At 39.0% G+C, this 19172-nt stretch overlaps 1 protein-coding gene across 2 annotated transcripts; it reads left to right on the top strand.

The window, feature by feature from the left end:
• The first annotated feature begins 832 nt into the window (after window positions 1-832).
• On the top strand, window positions 833-16186 carry miga1 (mitoguardin 1). 2 transcript variants are annotated; one of them, XM_040144406.1, is made up of 16 exons: window positions 833-944; window positions 2780-2936; window positions 6535-6706; window positions 7745-7863; window positions 8503-8635; window positions 8768-8904; window positions 10328-10451; window positions 10620-10720; window positions 12654-12763; window positions 12924-12996; window positions 13586-13672; window positions 13778-13876; window positions 14027-14161; window positions 14336-14389; window positions 14661-14777; window positions 15490-16186. In XM_040144406.1, the coding sequence occupies exons 2-16, from the start codon at window positions 2838-2840 to the stop codon at window positions 15706-15708; spliced, it is 1779 nt and encodes a 592-aa protein (XP_040000340.1). In that variant the 5' UTR covers window positions 833-944; window positions 2780-2837; the 3' UTR covers window positions 15709-16186. The 2 variants fall into 2 exon arrangements, with proteins under 2 accessions (XP_040000340.1, XP_040000339.1); XM_040144405.1 differs by having other exon boundaries at window positions 12924-13011.
• The last annotated feature ends 2986 nt before the right edge of the window (window positions 16187-19172 follow it).

Below are 19172 nucleotides of genomic sequence, written 5' to 3'. Positions count from 1 at the left end.
TCTTGACTTAACAAGTCAAAAAGAAGAATGACGTAAAAATCTATCATTTTGACTTACCTCCTCGTAGCTTTGATTTTGTTTCTCATTACTGTGCCTTTAAGAAAAAATGTGACTTATTAGTTTCACACAATCTTGACTTATCAAGAGTTTGATTATATTTGTCAAATCTTCCATATCTATAGAAATAACAAGGAGAAAAACTGTACAGTATTTTGCAAAAGATTTAGACACTTTATATGTTTAGATTCTTATCCATCACACAGTACCACCAGGGAGGCGTCGGATCAGTCCCAAATTCATTCTGCAACATCATGGAGTCAGTCTGGGATTAGATAAAGAGACAGAAGACACTTTGACAGACTAAACCCACAGAAGAACTGAGGCAAATTCTCCAATACGCTCAAACAAAGTACCTGCCAAGTACCTTGAAACACTGTGTGTTCTGATGCTGTTTTAAAAGCAAAGGGTGGTCACATCAAATATTGATGTGATTTAGGTTTTTTTTCTGTTGACTGCACTTTGTATAAAGTTAATTGATAAATAAAAACTATTCCAGGTGTTATTTTTGAAAGCACACTCACTTTACTTCTAGTGCATTAAACTCTTGCACAGTGCTCTTGGAATGTCTACACCTATGCGCACATCTGGACCTTAAGAATGTTAACCACATTATCTCAATAATAAATTTCCCCGTCAGTATTTGGATGGAAAAAAAAACCCTGAAGTAAACATGTAACCTGAATATATTTGTAATACTTGAGAAAGCCGCGTGGGGGGGGGGGAGCAGAAACTCCATATAGACGACACGACGGGGCATGCTTTTATTTTGACAGTCAAGCTGGATGGACGCGTGCTGTTGGCCGAGTCCTTCACTCTGCCGCCGCTGAGGTCAGCCGAGGACCGGTTGCGCGAGCGGGAACCGCTGCGGAGGAAATTTCGAAAATGTACCGGTGATATTTTCGATACTTTACGTTTGCAATAGTCGGTTAGAAGACGGCCACCCCGGCCGACGAGTTTATTTGTTAGACTGTTTAATTCAAGGCAAACAAGGGCCGACACTGCTGGCCGTTATTAGCCTTGTTAGCTAAGTTAGCCATTAGCCGCTCAGTTAGGCCAGTAGCAGCTGAGAGCTCTATCATTGATTTACCATGTGCTAATATGATTAATCTGACAGACTGTTTCAGAGCTAGGGTGCTGTTTTTTTTTTATTAATTTTAGCGTTTTATCCCCTAAAACATTTCATGGAGTTACTGAAACTCATGAAGGAATTGCTAATTTATTGTTGCCCTATGCTTTAGGTGTCGTACTAATGAATGAAAATATGAATAAGTTCTGTTATATCAGGCAGTATCAGAATCAGCTTAAATGGTCAAGTATGTTTTTTCATACAAGGACTTTGACTCCGGTGTCTAGTGGCTCTCAGTGGATTAAATGGGAAATGTAATAGATTGCTTTATATACATCCAGTAGGTGTTTCTCTCTGTCTTTGTTGTAGAGTAGTAATAGAAATTATGATTTGTGTTGCACCTTTCAAACACAGAGGCAATTCACAGTACTCTACATAAAGAACAGAAAAGCATTAGAACAACATTTAAAACACACCGAGGGGGGAAAAATTAAATAAGTTAAAATAGTCTAGACTGATATAAAATGCAAAACATAAGTACACTAAAAAGTATAGACAGTAGTGCGTTTCCCCAAATTTAGTAAAGGAAAGTGGGGCTGCAACTAACAATTGTTTTCATTATTGACGAATCTGTCCATTACTTTCTCAATAATCGTGTAGTTAATAAAATGTTAAACAATTGTGAAAAAAATGGCAGTAATAATTTTTCAGAGCCCAAAGTTATTTCTTCAGGTTGTTTGTTATGTCTGACCAACAGTCCCAAAGTTAAAAATTTATAATTAACTGCCAGATATACCAAGTAAAGTTTAAGATGTTGAAACCAAAGAATATTTGGACTTTTTTTTGCCTGAAAAATGGCCAGTCGATTATCAGAATATTTGCAGAGTAATTTTCATTTCAGTCGACTAATCATTTAATCAGCTAATTGCTGCAGTTCTGCTCAGTAACAAGATATAGCTGGTCCTAATTATGAAATGATCATTTTAAATTTTGAGTTTCTAAATAACAGTTATGAGATAGTCAAAAGTTAATAAATTGACATTATGACTCAAGCCAAAGTTATGAGACAGGTTAAAAGTTTGATTTACTAAGACGAAGAAACAACATTTTGTCACGCTAAGACTCGGCCACATGTGTCTCTCGTGCAGACTTAATTGGATGTTGCATGCAGTCATGTCAGGGAGATGTACAGCAGCTTAGATGTGGTTCTACACTGTGGAACGGTGTTTAGACAAAGCAAAAGTGCGTTGGCAAAAAAAAAAAAGAGGTCTCCAGATTACTTACTTACTCAGACAGCCACTTTGTTCAGGCATGCATACAATGTTAAGTTTGAAATGTTTCATACCTTTTGGTGGGTGTGCTGTTAGTACTGTGCATCAATGAATTATCTTTACATTTTACAGTCTGTCAGTTCTTTCACGATAGTTTTCATGCAAGTAATAATTTTATGTAATCAGGATTTTTTTTTTTTTTTTCACAAGTATTTTAATAATATATACGTGGTTGATAAGCCCTGCTATACTCAGTTTGGGCAAGCATTGCTACTTGCACATACTGTATGTCAGAGGCTTTATGTAATAACGTCATTATATCCCCTCTTTAGCCTCCAAGGTTAAACCCTTTCATGTCATTCACTCCTGTCTACCTCTTCAGCTCCAGCAGAATGGTGATGAGGGTAAGAGAGTGGCCAAGTCATGGATAGACCGCCACAATGACACATGAGACCCTCACGAGCTCCCAGCTGTCCGTCAAGGCTGCTGCCCTGCGCATGGTCAACCTGCCACTGTCCATCTACAGCTCCCTGGCACAGGTGAGGGTGTGTTTGAAAGTGGCAGGTGTTTCTCAGCAGCGTTGCGATTAGGAGTTCTAACTGGCGTCTATCTGTGGGTCATAAAAGGCGAGGTTGTTGAGGGTATGATTGAACTTTGAGGTTGTTTCCTCATTCTTTAACTGTATTGCAAATATTTGCTGGTTTGCTGTTTATTTTTGATTTGTCTGGTCGTAATACTGGCCTAAACAAATAGAAAGACTAAAATATGTGTTTGTTCTTCCTCATAAAGGCAACTTGAAGTCATTTTAACAAATAAGGGTTGAATTTGGTCTACCAAAATCAGACTTTTTTACAGCTGGGAAGTTTTCTAACCAAACATAAATACTTGGACAAAATAACAAATCCTAGTGAATTGGATAAATTCTGAATAAATATAGAGTCAGTGAACAGGTTGGATAAAGTAATCCTCAGATTGTAACAGGTGTTTCTATGTAAGGACCCAAATTATTCAATATGTATTAAAGAAAGATGGGAGACCAGATTGGATCAGGGAACACCAGTAAACACTTGAGAGGAACTATGCTCAGAGGCAAACCTAGTTACACGCTCAAATACATGGAGAGAATACAAGTGGGAGACTATAATCAAGTTTTTCAGAACACCACATATAACATCTAAAACAAACCTTTTCATTTGAAGCAGCTCTTGGAGCAACTGCAGAGCACAGGTGGGCAACCACCATAACGTCTCGTAATGCCCGAAACTGAAAAATTATTGGAATGATATATTCCAAGCTGGTAGGGAAACGATTCATATTGACACCCCACAAGACCCAGGATTCTCCGTGTTGGGGACGACAACTGAAGGGATAGACGGAAGGAGTCAAAAGTATTCACTCCAATTCTGTCTACAGCGGCGGTGAAATGTATTGTGCTGAATTGGTTACCCCCCCCACACACACACACACACACACAGACACACACACACACACACACACTCTCTTATAATTTATGGATACAAAAATGAATTACAGTATCCTACTGTTTGTTGTAACAATTCTTTTTTTAACACAACAAAACATTGGTAACAGTACAAATGACAGCAATGATAGAGAAGGGGTAAAAAACAGTACAATTAGACAATTGCAGACTCCCCATGTTGAGTGTAACACTAAGTTCATTCATTCATATATACTTAATGACAGAACAAGCCTTTCAAATTGCAGTGGACCCTTTTTTATCATAAATATGTGGATATAGGAGTCACGATTATTTTTGGAACTGAAAAGTATGTTGAATTACCTCAAAAGATCCGCGCTCTCTTCATCGTGGCTGATGTTGAACTCACTTTTTTGTTTCGAAAAAAAAAACAAATTAAAAAAATTGTAGAATGAATTCGTTATTTGTGAATAATATTTTATTTCAGTCAACTACAACACTCAGACTTCAGCTCATAAATTTGTGTTAATTGGAGTGTGTAAACCTAAGTTACATGACCTCACAAAAACCTCATTTATTGAATAGCCCTTTTGTAATTAGTTAACTTGCTGTGTTTGGTTGTTTGGAGTAGGGAAACTATAACCCCTCACCCCTGTGGTCATTGTGTTCATTTGCACCGTCATGCGCATGCTGGTGGAACATGAAACACAGATACCTTGACCCGTTCATCAAAACTTTCTAGTGCTACTAGTAGGCAGAAAATCCACGTGCTTTCTTTCAACCTGTTTTGTCACACAAGGTTTTTTCAATCAGGAATGTGCCTTTGTGAAGCACAACGAGTTGCCCGGAGGTCTGCTCTAATTGAATGTGGCACAGCTCCATTCATAGCGGTCCTTCTAAGCCCATTAGAGAAGCCTGTCGTTGTATCTGTTTAGATGTGAAGTACTACTACTTGCTTGAGCGGTTTAATTCTTTAGCTAATGGCGTTGTCTGATGGAAAGACACTGGCCAGCGGCGTAGCTTGATGCACGTGAAAAGATGCACGTGATTCTATGTGGATGTTTTACTAAAGTAGAAGCCAAAATTCTGGTATTAAAATCCACTCTTACGAAAGTTCATTTACAGTGTGCATTATGGAAAAGACAACCGTTTTGTATGTGACTTTTCAGAATGGGAAAATTTTACGATGCGACATGCATTTGCAAAATAAAGTACACAGACATTTGAGACTATTCATTTCAAATGGCCCTGCAGTTGTCCAGTTTTCAATACGAATGCAGTTCTATGCAGTTTATGTAGTATTTAGCAAGTACAGAAATAAGTGCAAATTAAAATTACAGTTTAAAATGTGCACAAAAAAAGTGGAAGTACATTAAAAAGCTCCTCGATTACTGTAACAGGACTTGATGGAGTACTGAAGTACTTCCATCTTTTCACGTGAACATTTCAGGTGATTGCCACTGTTTTCTTTGCTGGTTTTTGTGTCCTTACGGATGGTAACTGGTATTTTCCTTTTTTTGACCCTCATGATGTGTTTATGAGTAGTGCATGAGGAGAGTTTGTGTGTGCTCAGAGTCACGTAGCGGATCTGATATCATTAACAGTCTGGAAGAAGCATTCCTGCCGTGTGGTGGTAGCAGAAACCAACACAGTACAGAGACATTGCAGACCTGTAGCCTCAATTAATCGTCCCAGCCCATTCAGTAGCTTTTCAAAAAAGTCAATATTATGGCTGTTGTCATAGCTCCAAACTGAGTGCTTATGTAATCTCATTTGTTGGGAATGTGCAGCAGTGTTGCCTGCATGGATAATCGCCTCGTCAGTCAGTGTTTCTATCTATAGACTGACAGGGGCTACGCACGCTCTCTGAAACTGATTCTTTAAAATCTAGATGAAAGGCTGGCAGCTGATTCTCAGTGCCACCTGTTACATAATCTGTATCCATTATATCCTCATTTGAACTCCAAACAAGCAGGAAATCTATTCTTTCAGGTGTTGAACTTGCATTTCCTGAGGATCTGGATCTAATTTCACATCACCTCGGTTTTCTGTTGGAATGTGAAAATAAGAGCACCAAACAAAACATGACCCAGAAATGGATCATCTGTATTGGAGTAGTGTGGATAGTTTTAACTGTTTAAAATTTTTTTTTTTTTTTTTTTCTCGTTTAACCTTAATGAGAGTTAGGGTTATCCTAACAGCCATTTTGTTATGACTGGGCATCACTTGAAATTTTCTCATGCTGGTGCCAAAGATATTTGAGTTTTTATATCAATACCAAATCAATAAACCATGTTTTCTACAGAATCCCTTTCTATATTGAACAAAATAAATCAAACTTCTTAAATGGATCAGTGTTGTCTTAATACAGAGCAGCTGTTCAACAGCGTTGAATACTCAGTGCTATGGACACGTGCTGGTTGGTATTGTGATTCGCCCTAATGACTGGCAAGATTGTCTTCTTTCCCAGTCAGTTTTACATGTAACAGTGATCATTTAACAAGATACAGAGAATAGGTAGTGTCTTTGAGCTTTGGGATTATATAATTCCAGTGGTCAGGAAAAGGGATCCGATTTTTTAATTTTTTGCCCATCCCAGACTAACCAAATAAGACAGAAACCAATCTGCTGGTCAGGGTTCCTTCTAAATCACATAAACATTTAAGTTCTGGTTTTTCCTCCCTACACTTTCCCTCCAGGTGAGTGTCAGTACAGGCACCAAGAAGCTGGTGGCTGCCACCGCCTTTGGTGCCGTCTCGGTCCTGTTCCTTGCACGCCGCTTCCAGAGGAGGAAGGGTAGAAAGAAGGCTCAGTCGCCTCAGTGGGAGCAAGCTGGATTTGAGTTATTCTCCCCAGCCTCAGCAGAGAATGGTAAGACTTCCTGACATTGTGATAATTTTTTTTTTTTACCCTAAAGCCAGCAGCTCACTGGCCTGACTGTTTAGTATTCTAGCCCTGTTGCTGGTTTGTGATATAACCACTGTTAGGCTGCAACTGTATTACCTTCAACTGTAAACGGCAGGTTCCAGATAAATGCTTTAACTCGTTTAATCTCACTTAAGAAGATTTACTACTGATTAGAGTCCTAAAGGGAAATTAACAGAAATGTAGGATTAGATGGGGTCAGATGAACAGTTGGCCTGGGATAATTAATTCTTTTGAACATAACTGATAGCATTTTTTTATTTTTTTATTTTTTCTTTAAACCGTAGATAGCTTCATATATGGAAATGTTTATAGTAGTTTAAACGGTGATTGGATACATTTTTGCAAGGACAGTTCAGTTTCTGTATATGTGAACATCAGTTTTTCTAAGTCTTGTGATAATGGATTCAAATTATCTGATGCAATAAATGCTTCCTAATGCTTGTACTGTACGTGACCCAACAGTGAATTACATGTGAATTATAGTATTGATATGTACATGCAATTAAAGAATGACAGAGGTAGTCGGAAATCAGTATTCACCGAGTCCAAATAACCTGCTGCCTGACTGGCTAGTAACTTTTTTGAGACTCTTAACACGTTAAATGTGTTGGCAGTGTTTGACTGTTGCCTTCTCTCTAACTTTGCCCGTGCTGGCTCCTGTACACTCTCTGATCGTGCGGAAATCAAAGCAAATCTCTACAAACTGTGCATGAACCTGGCTTGTAAAAAATTGTTTGAGCTGGAACGTGATTTACAAACCAGCTCTCGGCAGCAGGTGAGCCAGAAAGTCAACTATTAAAACAGGTTTGAAGTGATTCAAAGAGAACAGCAACTACAGCAGAAGTTTCTATCATAGTAATCAAATTGGCCGACATTGTTTATCCATTGTGTAATCCTGCTACATGCTTATGTACTGTGATCACTGTATTCTGATTGGTCTCTAAAATGTTAAACTCTGAACTCTCGTCTTTGTATATCCAGATAACACCAGTCAAAACATCACTCTCTCCCTAAACTCCAAGAATAGCTACTCCTCTGGTCTGGTCCTCACAACAGGAGACTACAGAAAACTGTCTGGGTCCCTTCTGAGCTTGGCCTCGGTAAGACAAAGGCACAGTTTTATTATAAAGAGGTTTTTTTGTTTGTTTGTTTTTTGTTTTTTCCCTGAAGCCGAGAAACATAATGCAGTGATGGCTAGAAAAAGCCTTTAAAAAGCTGAAGGATGACAAATATACATAAACACTGGTGTGATATCAATGGCTTTCTTTTGTGTAAACCAGAATTGAGAGGTTTATTTTGTTAAATTTTTTTGTATCTCGTTTGTTGTGGTTCATATTTTCCTATCTAATAGACACAAATCAGGTTAAGAAATGGTTAAGATTCATTGTGCAGAGTGACCTTATTTCACTTGTGTCAGGTTTTCCGATCATTCCAAACGCACTTTATGTGACTTCTCCCATAGTTTCTGTAGTAAATGATAAATAAACCGGTTGGTCAAATAGCATTTACTTATAATGTATGTTATCTGTAGGTAGGGTTTATTATGTAAGCAGATGAGTTGTGTAGGTTTCTTGTACATGACCTACATTGTTGTACATTTCTAGACCTACATCTGTAGACTAAATAGTGAAGACACAACTGGAATGCTGGAGTAATGGGCTGGACCTGCATTACTTTTGTATTAAGATGCTGCTACGGCTGCATGAAAGTTAACTATGTTCCTTCTGCTGTCTTTGCAGGTAAAAAGCATGAACTCATCGAGCAGCAGTACCTGTGCAAATGAATCCACCTGTTGGGACAGAGCAGGAGACGCTGACATCTGCAGTGTGGTCAACTTACCAGTCACAACACCTGAAAACCTGTACCTTATGGGTAAAATCACTCATTGTACCTCTATACTTATGGGCCACATAATAAAAAATGTATTGACGTAATGAAAGTTGACAGTAACGAATTTTTTAATTGTTTTGGGAGATTTGAAGTTAATGTGTGTTGTGTTTGCAGGTATGGATTTGTTTGAAGAGGCTCTTCGGCGGTGGGAGGAAGCGCTGACATTCAGGAGCAGGCAGGCTGAGGACGATTCAAGTTGTGCCTCCATCAAAACGGGAGCTGGAGACGCCATCGCTGAGCAGAGCATGGAGGTGAACACACAGAAACACATGCTTAAACAATGATAGGAGTAAAGCAGTTATGGTACTTTTTAAGACGTTGAATTTTTTAACTATGAAATGCCCATCACCTGGGAGCCTGTAAAAGGCACATGCACAGTTTATTTTGCCCTACCAAAACATAAAATAAATGGACAGCATCTGCCTCAGCCTGAGACTCAAGAAATGGTGTATTAATTCAAGTCCTACCAACATTTTCTGTACGTGTGCTCTGTTATTCTAAACCAGAAGAAGGCTAAGAGGAGTAGACTGCCCACAGACACTGCACTACAGGTCAAATATATGCAAAACCAGCACTCTTGACAGCCCACTGGTGTCACAGAGTTTGGATTGTATAACAGCTAATTCATTGGCTCTGCAATCTGGTTGCAAGGGTTTTGGATTAGTGCGGGTCAAATAGTTAAGCCTGGGAACCCAAACAGACGTCCAGTCTGCTGCTTGATCTTCTGTCAAGGATATCCCCTGCTCATTTGGGCCTCATTAGAAAGCTTATTAAAAATAGGTTAAGAGGGATTCCTAAGAAAGAACTGAAAAGGGGTTTAAAATCATCATTAACATCATCATCATCATCCTTTTATTTATACTCAAGAGATTAATTGAGTCAGACCCTCATTTACAATGTTTGAGTCAAATTACTTGAACAAAAAATGAAAATAACAAGATGAACTAACAGAAAAAAGACAAAAATAAAAAAATAAATAATACGGGTATAAAAACATTTCTTAATTGTACTTGTGCCCCAGCTTGCACCATCCTACATTACTAGATGCATGCTTTTAAATAAAAATTTAGTTGTTTAATTGTCAATGTTGTGGAAAATTGCATCAAAACAAGCTTCAAAACAAATTGTTAATACAGGACAAAAATGAGGACAACAAGGGCAGGGACATCATTTAAAATACATTAAAAAAAAAAGTAAGTTTGTAAGTAAAAAGTAGTTACTGATTTCTCCTATTTTACCTTAGCTTGATACCTGGGGAGCCGGTGTATAACATGGTGATCTGACTTCACCAGCACAGGAAAGCACCCGGCATTATAAGCGTACAGTATATTGCTGTAGCACTTACGCAGGATGCGAGTCAATCGAGTGGGGCAGTCATCATACTGCTGTAAAGTAGGAAGATAACGTTCGAGATAAGAAGAATTAACATTCCCAAGAATGAGCACCGGTTGATCAGAAGATCGATCGAGTTGTTCGTTATTGTAAATGTGCGTTATCTTGTTTAATGCTTCAACATCGTTTTTATGCAACTGAGTAACTACTGAGTAACTATGTACTCACAATACCTTTCCATACGCCAGTACGCTCACATTAACGTTTATTAAGATAAAGCACTAGGACCTGTCTTTGTAAGCCATATTTCCCTTCCTCATCTCGAATTTTTTTTGTGTTCAGGACGTCATCAGCGCAGAGTTCATCCACCGGCTGAAGTCTCTGCTGCAGAGGGCTTACCGCCTCCAGGAGGAGTTTGAGGGAGTGTTGGGCATGTCAGAGCCGTCGTCCCACAGCAACAGCCAGGGTGAGTCACTGATACGATATTTTGTGTCATTTTTCATCATCGACACGGAAAAATCTGCACACCTATGCAATTTAATCCAAAGCCATACAAAAGCTTTGAGAACATTACATTGCTTGACTTTACAATTTAAGGCAATCAAATAGAAGAGCTACCTATGCTCCTTTACAGATAAGATAGCAGACATTTTGACCAGAGAGGAGCTGGAAGATGTGTATCTGAGAGACAGCATCAGCATCGCCTCCACCGACTCATTTGTTTCTGCTGCGGAGGTAAGAGAGGCACTTAACTTCATTCTGGAAATAACCCCTTATCCCTAGATCACCTCATTAATCATCTCATTTACAGCTCCAGAATTCTGATATGCTTGAGTAACTTATTGTGAGTTGTCATGGTATTTACAAAAAAAACACAAAAACGTGCTCTCAAATTGTTTGAGGGGAAAAAAAAAAAATCCAAAAACAAATTCCACTTTTCGTAGCAATATACATGAAAAAATATTGCTCTACTAATGATGAATGAACACTGCCGCACAGATTTTTTGGTTCAGTGAAGAAAAATTTATTCATACGTTTCCACGTTTCTGTATTTTCTTCAATTCATAGTCACTTTTTACTGAAAATAGACAAGATACGGAAATAGCAGACGAGTGATTTAAAAGTATCTGTTAACGTGTCTTCCATTAACAGTTTATAAGTAGATCTTACTAAAGTATAGTAATTGAGGTTTTCAGAAGGAAACTATGGATTATGGCCTGGTTGATATTAAGTGTCAGGAGCTTTTATAACATAAAACAAAATTAGTGATTCACAATATAATAAAGACAATCAGATGTGGTTACAAATCAGGCAATATAATCTCAGTTAATAAACAACAGAACTGCAGCATTATGTATTATTAACACAGGTTTTCAATAAAACATGAGGTGAATTGTCTGATTCCATACAATGGGTTGTTACAACTGAAATTTTGTCTCAAAATGTGTAGTAAAATTATTTTTTTCACAAAAACACCACTAACCATTTATTGGGACGTCGATCTCTTCTATCTTGCAAAATAATCTGGATTATCAGTGAAAAATAATCATGTTAGTGTTATTTATGTTACTGTAACACTAAGGTAGAATCTGTAGAAGCGCAGGTTAATGAATAAAATGCTTTGTCACAGCTGAGTACAGCCATGCATACTTGAAGAGCAACAAGCAAACATTAATCTCAAACTTTCTGAAGCATCAAATGTACGACTGGTTCACAGCAGGAGTTTGATTCAAATAGCTTTGATCCTCCTGAAGGTTTACCGCCCGGTGTTTACCACTACTCAGCTTATCTCTTTTACTCATTAAGTCACTGTGGGGGCTCGAGCAGTGTGTCCGCTACTACTGGTGCATTTGACCCACAACATACAGAAATAAACGGGTGTTTAAGAATTGCTGACTTGTTTACTGAGGCTACAAGCTGAATTCCTTGAAATGAAATGTTCGGACGAGTTCACGCTGCTGTAAATCTCTGCCAGGATTGCGTGTTAACATGTACAGTACACAGTGGATGTAAATGACTGTTAAACTGTTGAACTTGCGTTAGCAACTAAGCACCTACAGTTATATAAATTATTCCTCAACATTTATAAAACCTTAACGTTAAGATACTGAAACACTCAAGAGTTGTTGTCTACCATTTCCTGACCAGTGACTGTAAGATGGAGCTCAACAGTAAAACTGAGTCACTCATACTTAGTGAGTCACTAAAAATAGATCTTCCACATTCCTCCATTAGTGTACAACATACAGCTCACTGTACTGTACTTACTCCTCCAGCTCTGCAGCTGTTTTTGGCTATAGCGAAAACAGCTGCAGAGCTGTTTCACACGAGAAGGTGGAGAAGTCTCTGCGTGGTCGGGAATGGTTTTCTAACGCTGTTCAAAACGGCACAGTAAAATTTAATAATGACTAGGGGTAACAGCACACAGGTCAGACATCTTCTTTTTTGGTGTCAGCCCACAGAATCCATAAGCTTCTTTATATTTTTTGGAAAGGCTGTTCAAGTATCACAGGAGGACACAGGTGTGTGTGTGTGTGTGCGCGCGCTTTTGCTCCGGTGTAAAGACACTTTCAGGAGTGTGTACACTTCAAGCTTTCTCTCTAAAGTGCAGTGTGGATGGAAATCCGTTCACATCCTTTTCTGCCTGTGCTGTCTGTCTCTGTGTCAGCTGTCAGAGCACAGAGAGCTGAGGAGTGTCTTCGCTCTGGGTCACCACTTGTTCTACGAGGAGGCACTGCGGATGGCTGAGGATGGCAAGATCTCCTGCAGAGTGCTGCGGTAAACACAATAATTAATATAACACTCATGAAATGCAGAAGATTGCCAGCGCTAGAGAACCTGCAGTACATCACGGAGGCTGGAAAGTGTTACATTTGTTTTTAGCGGCCTGTGTTGTCTGCAGACATTTTAGTTGGATTTTCTCGTTTTTCATTCACAGGACTGAGATGCTGGAGTGTGTTGGGGACATAGATTTCTTGGCTAAGTTGCACTGTGTGCGGCAGGCATGTCAGGTACAGTCAAGCCTGGTAAATTATAACATGGTTCCTACTTAGATAATAGGATTTCTGGAATATTATGGAATTTAAAAAGTTGTGTATTCATGGAATACAAGGGAATTTCATAATTTTATTGAATACACCAGCAGATATATAAAAAGTTGTTTTGTTCTTTAATGATTTTTTTTGTTTTAAACAGCTATATTTGGAATAGACAGTTGATACTTTTTTTACTTCCTGAGATGGAAATACAATAGAAGGGCTGTAATTATACACACATCACAGAGGTGCAAGTCGATTTTAAAAGATCCGGCTTGGATTAAAACATTGTCTAATTGATTTAAATAAATCTGAATAAATGTTGTGGCTTGGAGTCATTGTGCTACCGTTGCTATTTTCACTGAGGTGGAAATACAGAATAAAAACAGTCAGGAAGGAATGAAAGCTTAGATTCACTGGATTGTGCTACCCCACTGAAGGGACATCATGTTACACACGTCACTAATTTAAAGCCACTTACTGTATGTGTTGAATTTTCAATTTTTGCAACCTCCATTTTAAGCAAAAAAGGCTCAGTCTGAGTAAAATAATGTTTTGTCTCCAGCTCATTTTGTGCGAGAGGGCGACCAGGATGTTTCTGGCTGACACAGGAAAGAAGATACTGTCTTCCATTATTGTTAAAGCGCAGAAGGTGAGACTGAAGCCACAGTGAATTGTGAATAAAAAATCGTGAATAAAATAATGATCTGTCATTCATGAGTTGTTCCTCTCCTAACTGTTACCGTCTGGATTCCAGAGCCCAAAGAGATTCGAGGAAGTATTTGATGAGATGATTTCCTTCCTAGAGCACACAGAGCACTGGGAAAACACAGAGGTGGAGCTGGCCACGCGAGGAGTGAGTCTTATCTATCAGTGATATGAAATGGTTAACCTTCTCCACCATATGTCTTCCTCTTGGTGCTGTATGAGATTAGAGAGCAAAAAGTCAAAGACCAACCGCTCTCCTTTTTTTAAAATTATAACATCTTATACTCGCGCTCACCAGGTGAAGCACTTGAACTTCTACGATATAGTGCTGGACTTCATCCTGATGGATTCGTTTGAGGACCTTGAGAATCCACCGATCTCCATCCAGAATGTGATCAACAACCGCTGGCTCAACAGCTCCTTCAAGGAAACTGTGAGTAAAACTGCCAAGTGAAAATGTTAAATAAAATATGCCAAAATAGAAATGGAGGGGAACCTGGAGAAAATAATGGTCCGCACAGGTTCCATGTATGTTTTAAGCATGTTAGCATGTTCCAGTTTGTGAATTTTGGCGTTCAGTTGAATCTGATCTGTATTTATTTCACAGGCAGTGGCATCAAGCTGTTGGTCAGTGCTGAAGCAGAAGAGACAGCACATGAAGGTACAGGTCCAGCACCTTCAAAATGTTTTCTAGTGTACTGTTACAGGACTGTGTGCGCGCTGGAAGAAATGTTGTCAATAATCTCACATCTTTATCTCAGTCCCTACCCCTCACCTTAATATTCACCAATAGTCATTTACAGAAATGGAGCAGAAATCCTACTTTTTCTTTATGAGTTTTTGAGTAGATACAAACAACTAACGACCAGGTTAATCGGACAGAACGGTTCTTAGAAAATCCGATCCCCTCTGTAACCTCTGCCATTTATCAGGTGCCTGACGGGTTCATCGCTCATTTCTACGCTGTGTGTGAGCAGATCAGCCCCGTTCTGGCCTGGGGCTTCCTGGGGCCCAAGAGCTCCCTGCACGACTTCTGCTGCTTCTTCAAGGTCAGTCTCAGCACCAGAAACTACCATCAGGAACACCTGATATCTGCCAGTTCCCTATTCTAAATATGGTCTTCACTTTGTGTCAGTCTCACCTGTATGTTTGTGCCTGATCGAGCTTCCCTGTTCACATCGCTTGTATCACCATTGCACTAATATTGAAAGGGGCATATTGACATGGTATTACAGCACAGCTCCCAGGGCATGTGTACTGTCAGATAAATATTATTTATGATAATATAAGTTAAGAGCTGAAACGATTAGTCAGCTGACAAAAAATAATCATAGTCGACTATGATCAAAGTCAAATAATAGTCCATTAATCGTTTCAGTCATTTTTCAAGCAACAGAATGGAAACATTGTTAAATGTTTGCTGCTTTTCTATTTCATATCACTGTAACCTGAATATTTGGGGGTTTTTGACATGTCACCTTCAGCTCAGCAATTTTTTATTTATTTACCCCCCCATAGACTACACATTTAATCGAAAAAATTGGTTGGTATTTTCAGACCCAATACCCATCAACTCTCTTCCTCAATTAATCAGCTTCTGAGAATTATTGGCATGGTGAGAATGTATTTGATAAGTATAAGTTAGGCTGCTTTGCTGGAACTCCTTGTATACTCCCCCTTTCTTAAAAAAGATGAAGTTGCTGATCTCAAGTTCAAATTTAGTTTTAATCCATTTACTCATGAATCATGCTTTTCCTTTAGGACCAGGTGCTGTACTTCCTAAAGGACATTTTTGACCTGGACAAAGTGCGATACTCCTCAGTGGAGAGTCTGGCAGAGGACATGCTCCACCTGCTGCACCGCCGCTCTGAACTGCTGCTTGCTTATCTGGGAACGGACTCGCTGCGGCACCTCACCGGCTGCAGTTCCCCCCAGTTACAGCTGGTTCCCAGCACCCTACTGGAGGCAGGAGTACAATAACAGACGGGGAGAAATCTCCAAACAGACCCAGGTCCTCAAACTCTACACACATAGAAGTCTCTGCATTTATTCTAGCGTAAGTTCACACCAACTGTTGGACCAAAGAAAACTATCTGTACGTGTGAATGCATCTTTTATCTGTGGTGCACCACATGGGGGGAGGGGGGTTCACAGCCAGAAGCTTCAAACGGTCTTATGGATTTTCCACTCATCTGGTCCGCAAATCTGGTTAAATTAAATGCACACTGAAGGATTTTAACATAAACCACTATTTCACCGAGGTCTGAAATCCACTCATCACATCTCCCATCGCTCTGTATCTGAGGATCCAGATAAACTGAACCAGTTGTCTGCCTTCAGCCACGATCATCATCTCCGGTGCGGCCTCTTCCTCCTCTCCCCAGCCCCCTATTCACTGTGCCATGGCAGTGCACGTTAGTTTAAAAATATCGGCAATAAAATTTATAATTTAAACTTACTGTGAGCCTGGCATTGACTCTCGTGAATTAGATATTACACTGTGTAAATAAAGACATATTTATTGCTCTTAAAAGCAACTTGTGTGAAGACAAGGAAGGTATTATTTTATTATACAGCTAAATGATGCAGGATTTATTTTTTAGAAGTTGTAGTTGTGCCTGTACGCATCAATGGATTTCTGATCAGCTTCACACATACGGTAGTTTGAATACCAGTGCTGTATACTAAACTTAATCAGATAGAGATTTATTAGATGCATTTCCAAATCCTACTGAAAATCAGCAATGCAAAACCTTTAAATGCACTTTGTGTTTATGTTACAAGCACGTTGCAGAGGGAAATCATTGAACAAAAGGGACTCGGTAAAATGTGTTGATTTGGAGTCATTTGACGAAAGAAATGGGTCAGGCTTTGCTCTGTCGTTGCATTTTAAGATGCTTTCACAAATGCACTGCAACCATGAACTTATCTAGACATTACCCGGAGGAGGGGTATGTGAAAGCGCAAATGTCCAAATCAGTTTGACCGGACATTACACAGACTTGAGTACAAGTCTAACTTTCTGTGGCGTACTTTTTTCCTCATGTGCCGCCTCCTTGCACGCTCTACCCAGGCGCCACCCGGCGTATTTCCAGCAGGTGTGAACGTGTCTGACACGGAAAATGTACTGTTGTGTGCGTCACGTGTGAAAGGGCCACTCTGGACAATGTCCGGAATTCATATGCGAAAACGGCTTTACTTACTTACAAGTTTTTTGTTTTTGAGGCACCCGAGCTCACAAACTTTGATGCAATACTTAACTGAATCACACATCCTACTAGGACCATGATCCCGTCAGCCACAGAAAATAAAAGATTATACATCGCTGTTTGACAACCCTCCAGCTGTGTGACAACTTGTGTCCCTCCGTTATTCATGAAGGGCAAACACACTAGAAGCCTTACTGTCAATACACATATTCAAGCCTTGTCTGCATTACTGAATGTCAGTTCTGAAAAGTCTTCTTATTTTTCGAGACCCGTGAGGTTTGAAAAATACTAATTAAAAAATACAGTCTGCTCTGCTGATCAGTCACTGCCATGTACAGAACATGTGCAACATGAAAGCTTTCAGCAGTAGAGTTACTGCAGGACTTAATGTGCACTGACAGTACAAGAAGAGTTTATTCCAAAAGGGTGGTGGATGACCCTAAAGGGATTGACAATGTCTGTTGTCATCCAGCCTTTTTTTTTTTTTTTTTTTCAGGATTTTCCTTCTCTAAAACATAGAAAAATGTAAACCAGTCTTAAAACAATGCTCGCACACCTACAGTGTACATTGACAGAGTTATCAGATAATTCATCGGCAACTGGCCAAAATTCCTAGGTTTCAGCTTCTCATATGAACATTTTGTTTTCTTGGTCTTTAATGATGGTAACTGAATATCTTTGGGTTTTTTACTGTGGCCCTCAGACAAAGACACATTAGACCAAGGTAACTTTTGGTGGGTATGTTTGCTAACAATCTATAGACCAAATGATTGAGAAAATAATCTGTGAAGGAATTGTTAATGGGGATCGGTAACGGCAGGCCGGGTTTCCTCGCTGAGCTATGATTGCTTTGTGGTTGAGATAATTTGGGCTACTTTTTGTAGCATTTGGTTGGTTTCCATTTACGAAAATTAGTCCGATTAGTTTTGAGATTGACAGGGCTCTAAATCCAGTGGTCTTGGCTTGACAGGTAATGACTGATTAACAATGACAATCTAAACCAAATGTCATTTCAGTTTAATACAAGTTTAAACCTTTTTCCCCACGATCAGATTATTCATAGCTCTGTGATAAAAGCAGGGATCACCAAGTTAAACTTAAGACCCTTTCATTACCTTGCACAATGTAATTTAATACCTGTATCGTTATCATATGGCCATAAATAAAAGTATGATGGAAAACCACTTTGGACGATTTGATTTGGCCTAGAATTTATTTTGTCACTCGTTTTCAGTATTTCCCAACAGGATATAACTAATTCCTAGTGATGTAATTTACGTGACCTGGACACGATAAGCAGCAGAAAATGAATGGATGGATTAACCCATTTAATGTGGTTCAGTCTATTTAAAGCTGCAACAATGAGTCGATCAAGTGACTGGACTGATGGAGAGACAACAAAAACTGCAGGTGAGACAAGATTTAACACTTAATTTCAGATTAATACTTTAAGGGGTTTTTTTTAAAAAAAATATATATATAAAGGAAAACTACAGTATTTAGACCTTTTGCAAACCTGCAGATCCCCTGTCAAAGACTTAAGTTTACATCTCTCCATATAAATGAAGACTGAGCATTTAATGTAAGTCTCCAGAAGACACCATTGATGTAACACAGAGGGAATTTGATGCTAGACGGGACTTTGGAAGAGCCTCACTTGATTTATTTCAGACATCTTTGAACAGACTGTGGATTTTGTCCCCCATGTTTAATTGGAATCACATTACGAACTGATCTTTTCAGGGCCAGTATGAACAGGAGGAATGATGAGTGAACGGATTCTCAGTGTACATGTGAGTGTCTTGTGAAACTGTCCTTTAAGGTGACTCTCATTTTGTCAACACACAGAAGAAAGTTTTAACATGTGAGTATAAATTAAGCAAATAAAGAATGTGTTTGACAGGTGGGTTGTTTTTTTGGTCATCTTTTAACTATAGTTTTCATAAAATTCAAATACATTAGTCTGGTTTGTTACAACTTTATTAATGAACATGGCAACATCTCAAAAGTCAGAACAGTTAATTCAAAAACCAAAAACCAATAGATTTGATAATATACACAGCACATGAAACCTTTTTACCTCTAAGGCATGCTCCTTGTTTAGTCTTCTACACCCACTCGAACTCTGTGTTGAAACACTGAGCATCTCACATGTACAGAGTGAACAGCCTCAAAACAAAACATAACGTGACCTTTTTAACTACAGAGAAAAGTAATTTACAGTATACCCCCAAA

Source organism: Xiphias gladius, chromosome 14 (assembly GCF_016859285.1).
Source record: "Xiphias gladius isolate SHS-SW01 ecotype Sanya breed wild chromosome 14, ASM1685928v1, whole genome shotgun sequence".
Taxonomy (NCBI): Eukaryota; Metazoa; Chordata; class Actinopteri; order Istiophoriformes; family Xiphiidae; genus Xiphias; species Xiphias gladius.
The sequence above is the reverse complement of the archived record's forward strand: the minus strand, read 5'-3'. Positions and strand labels throughout refer to the sequence as shown.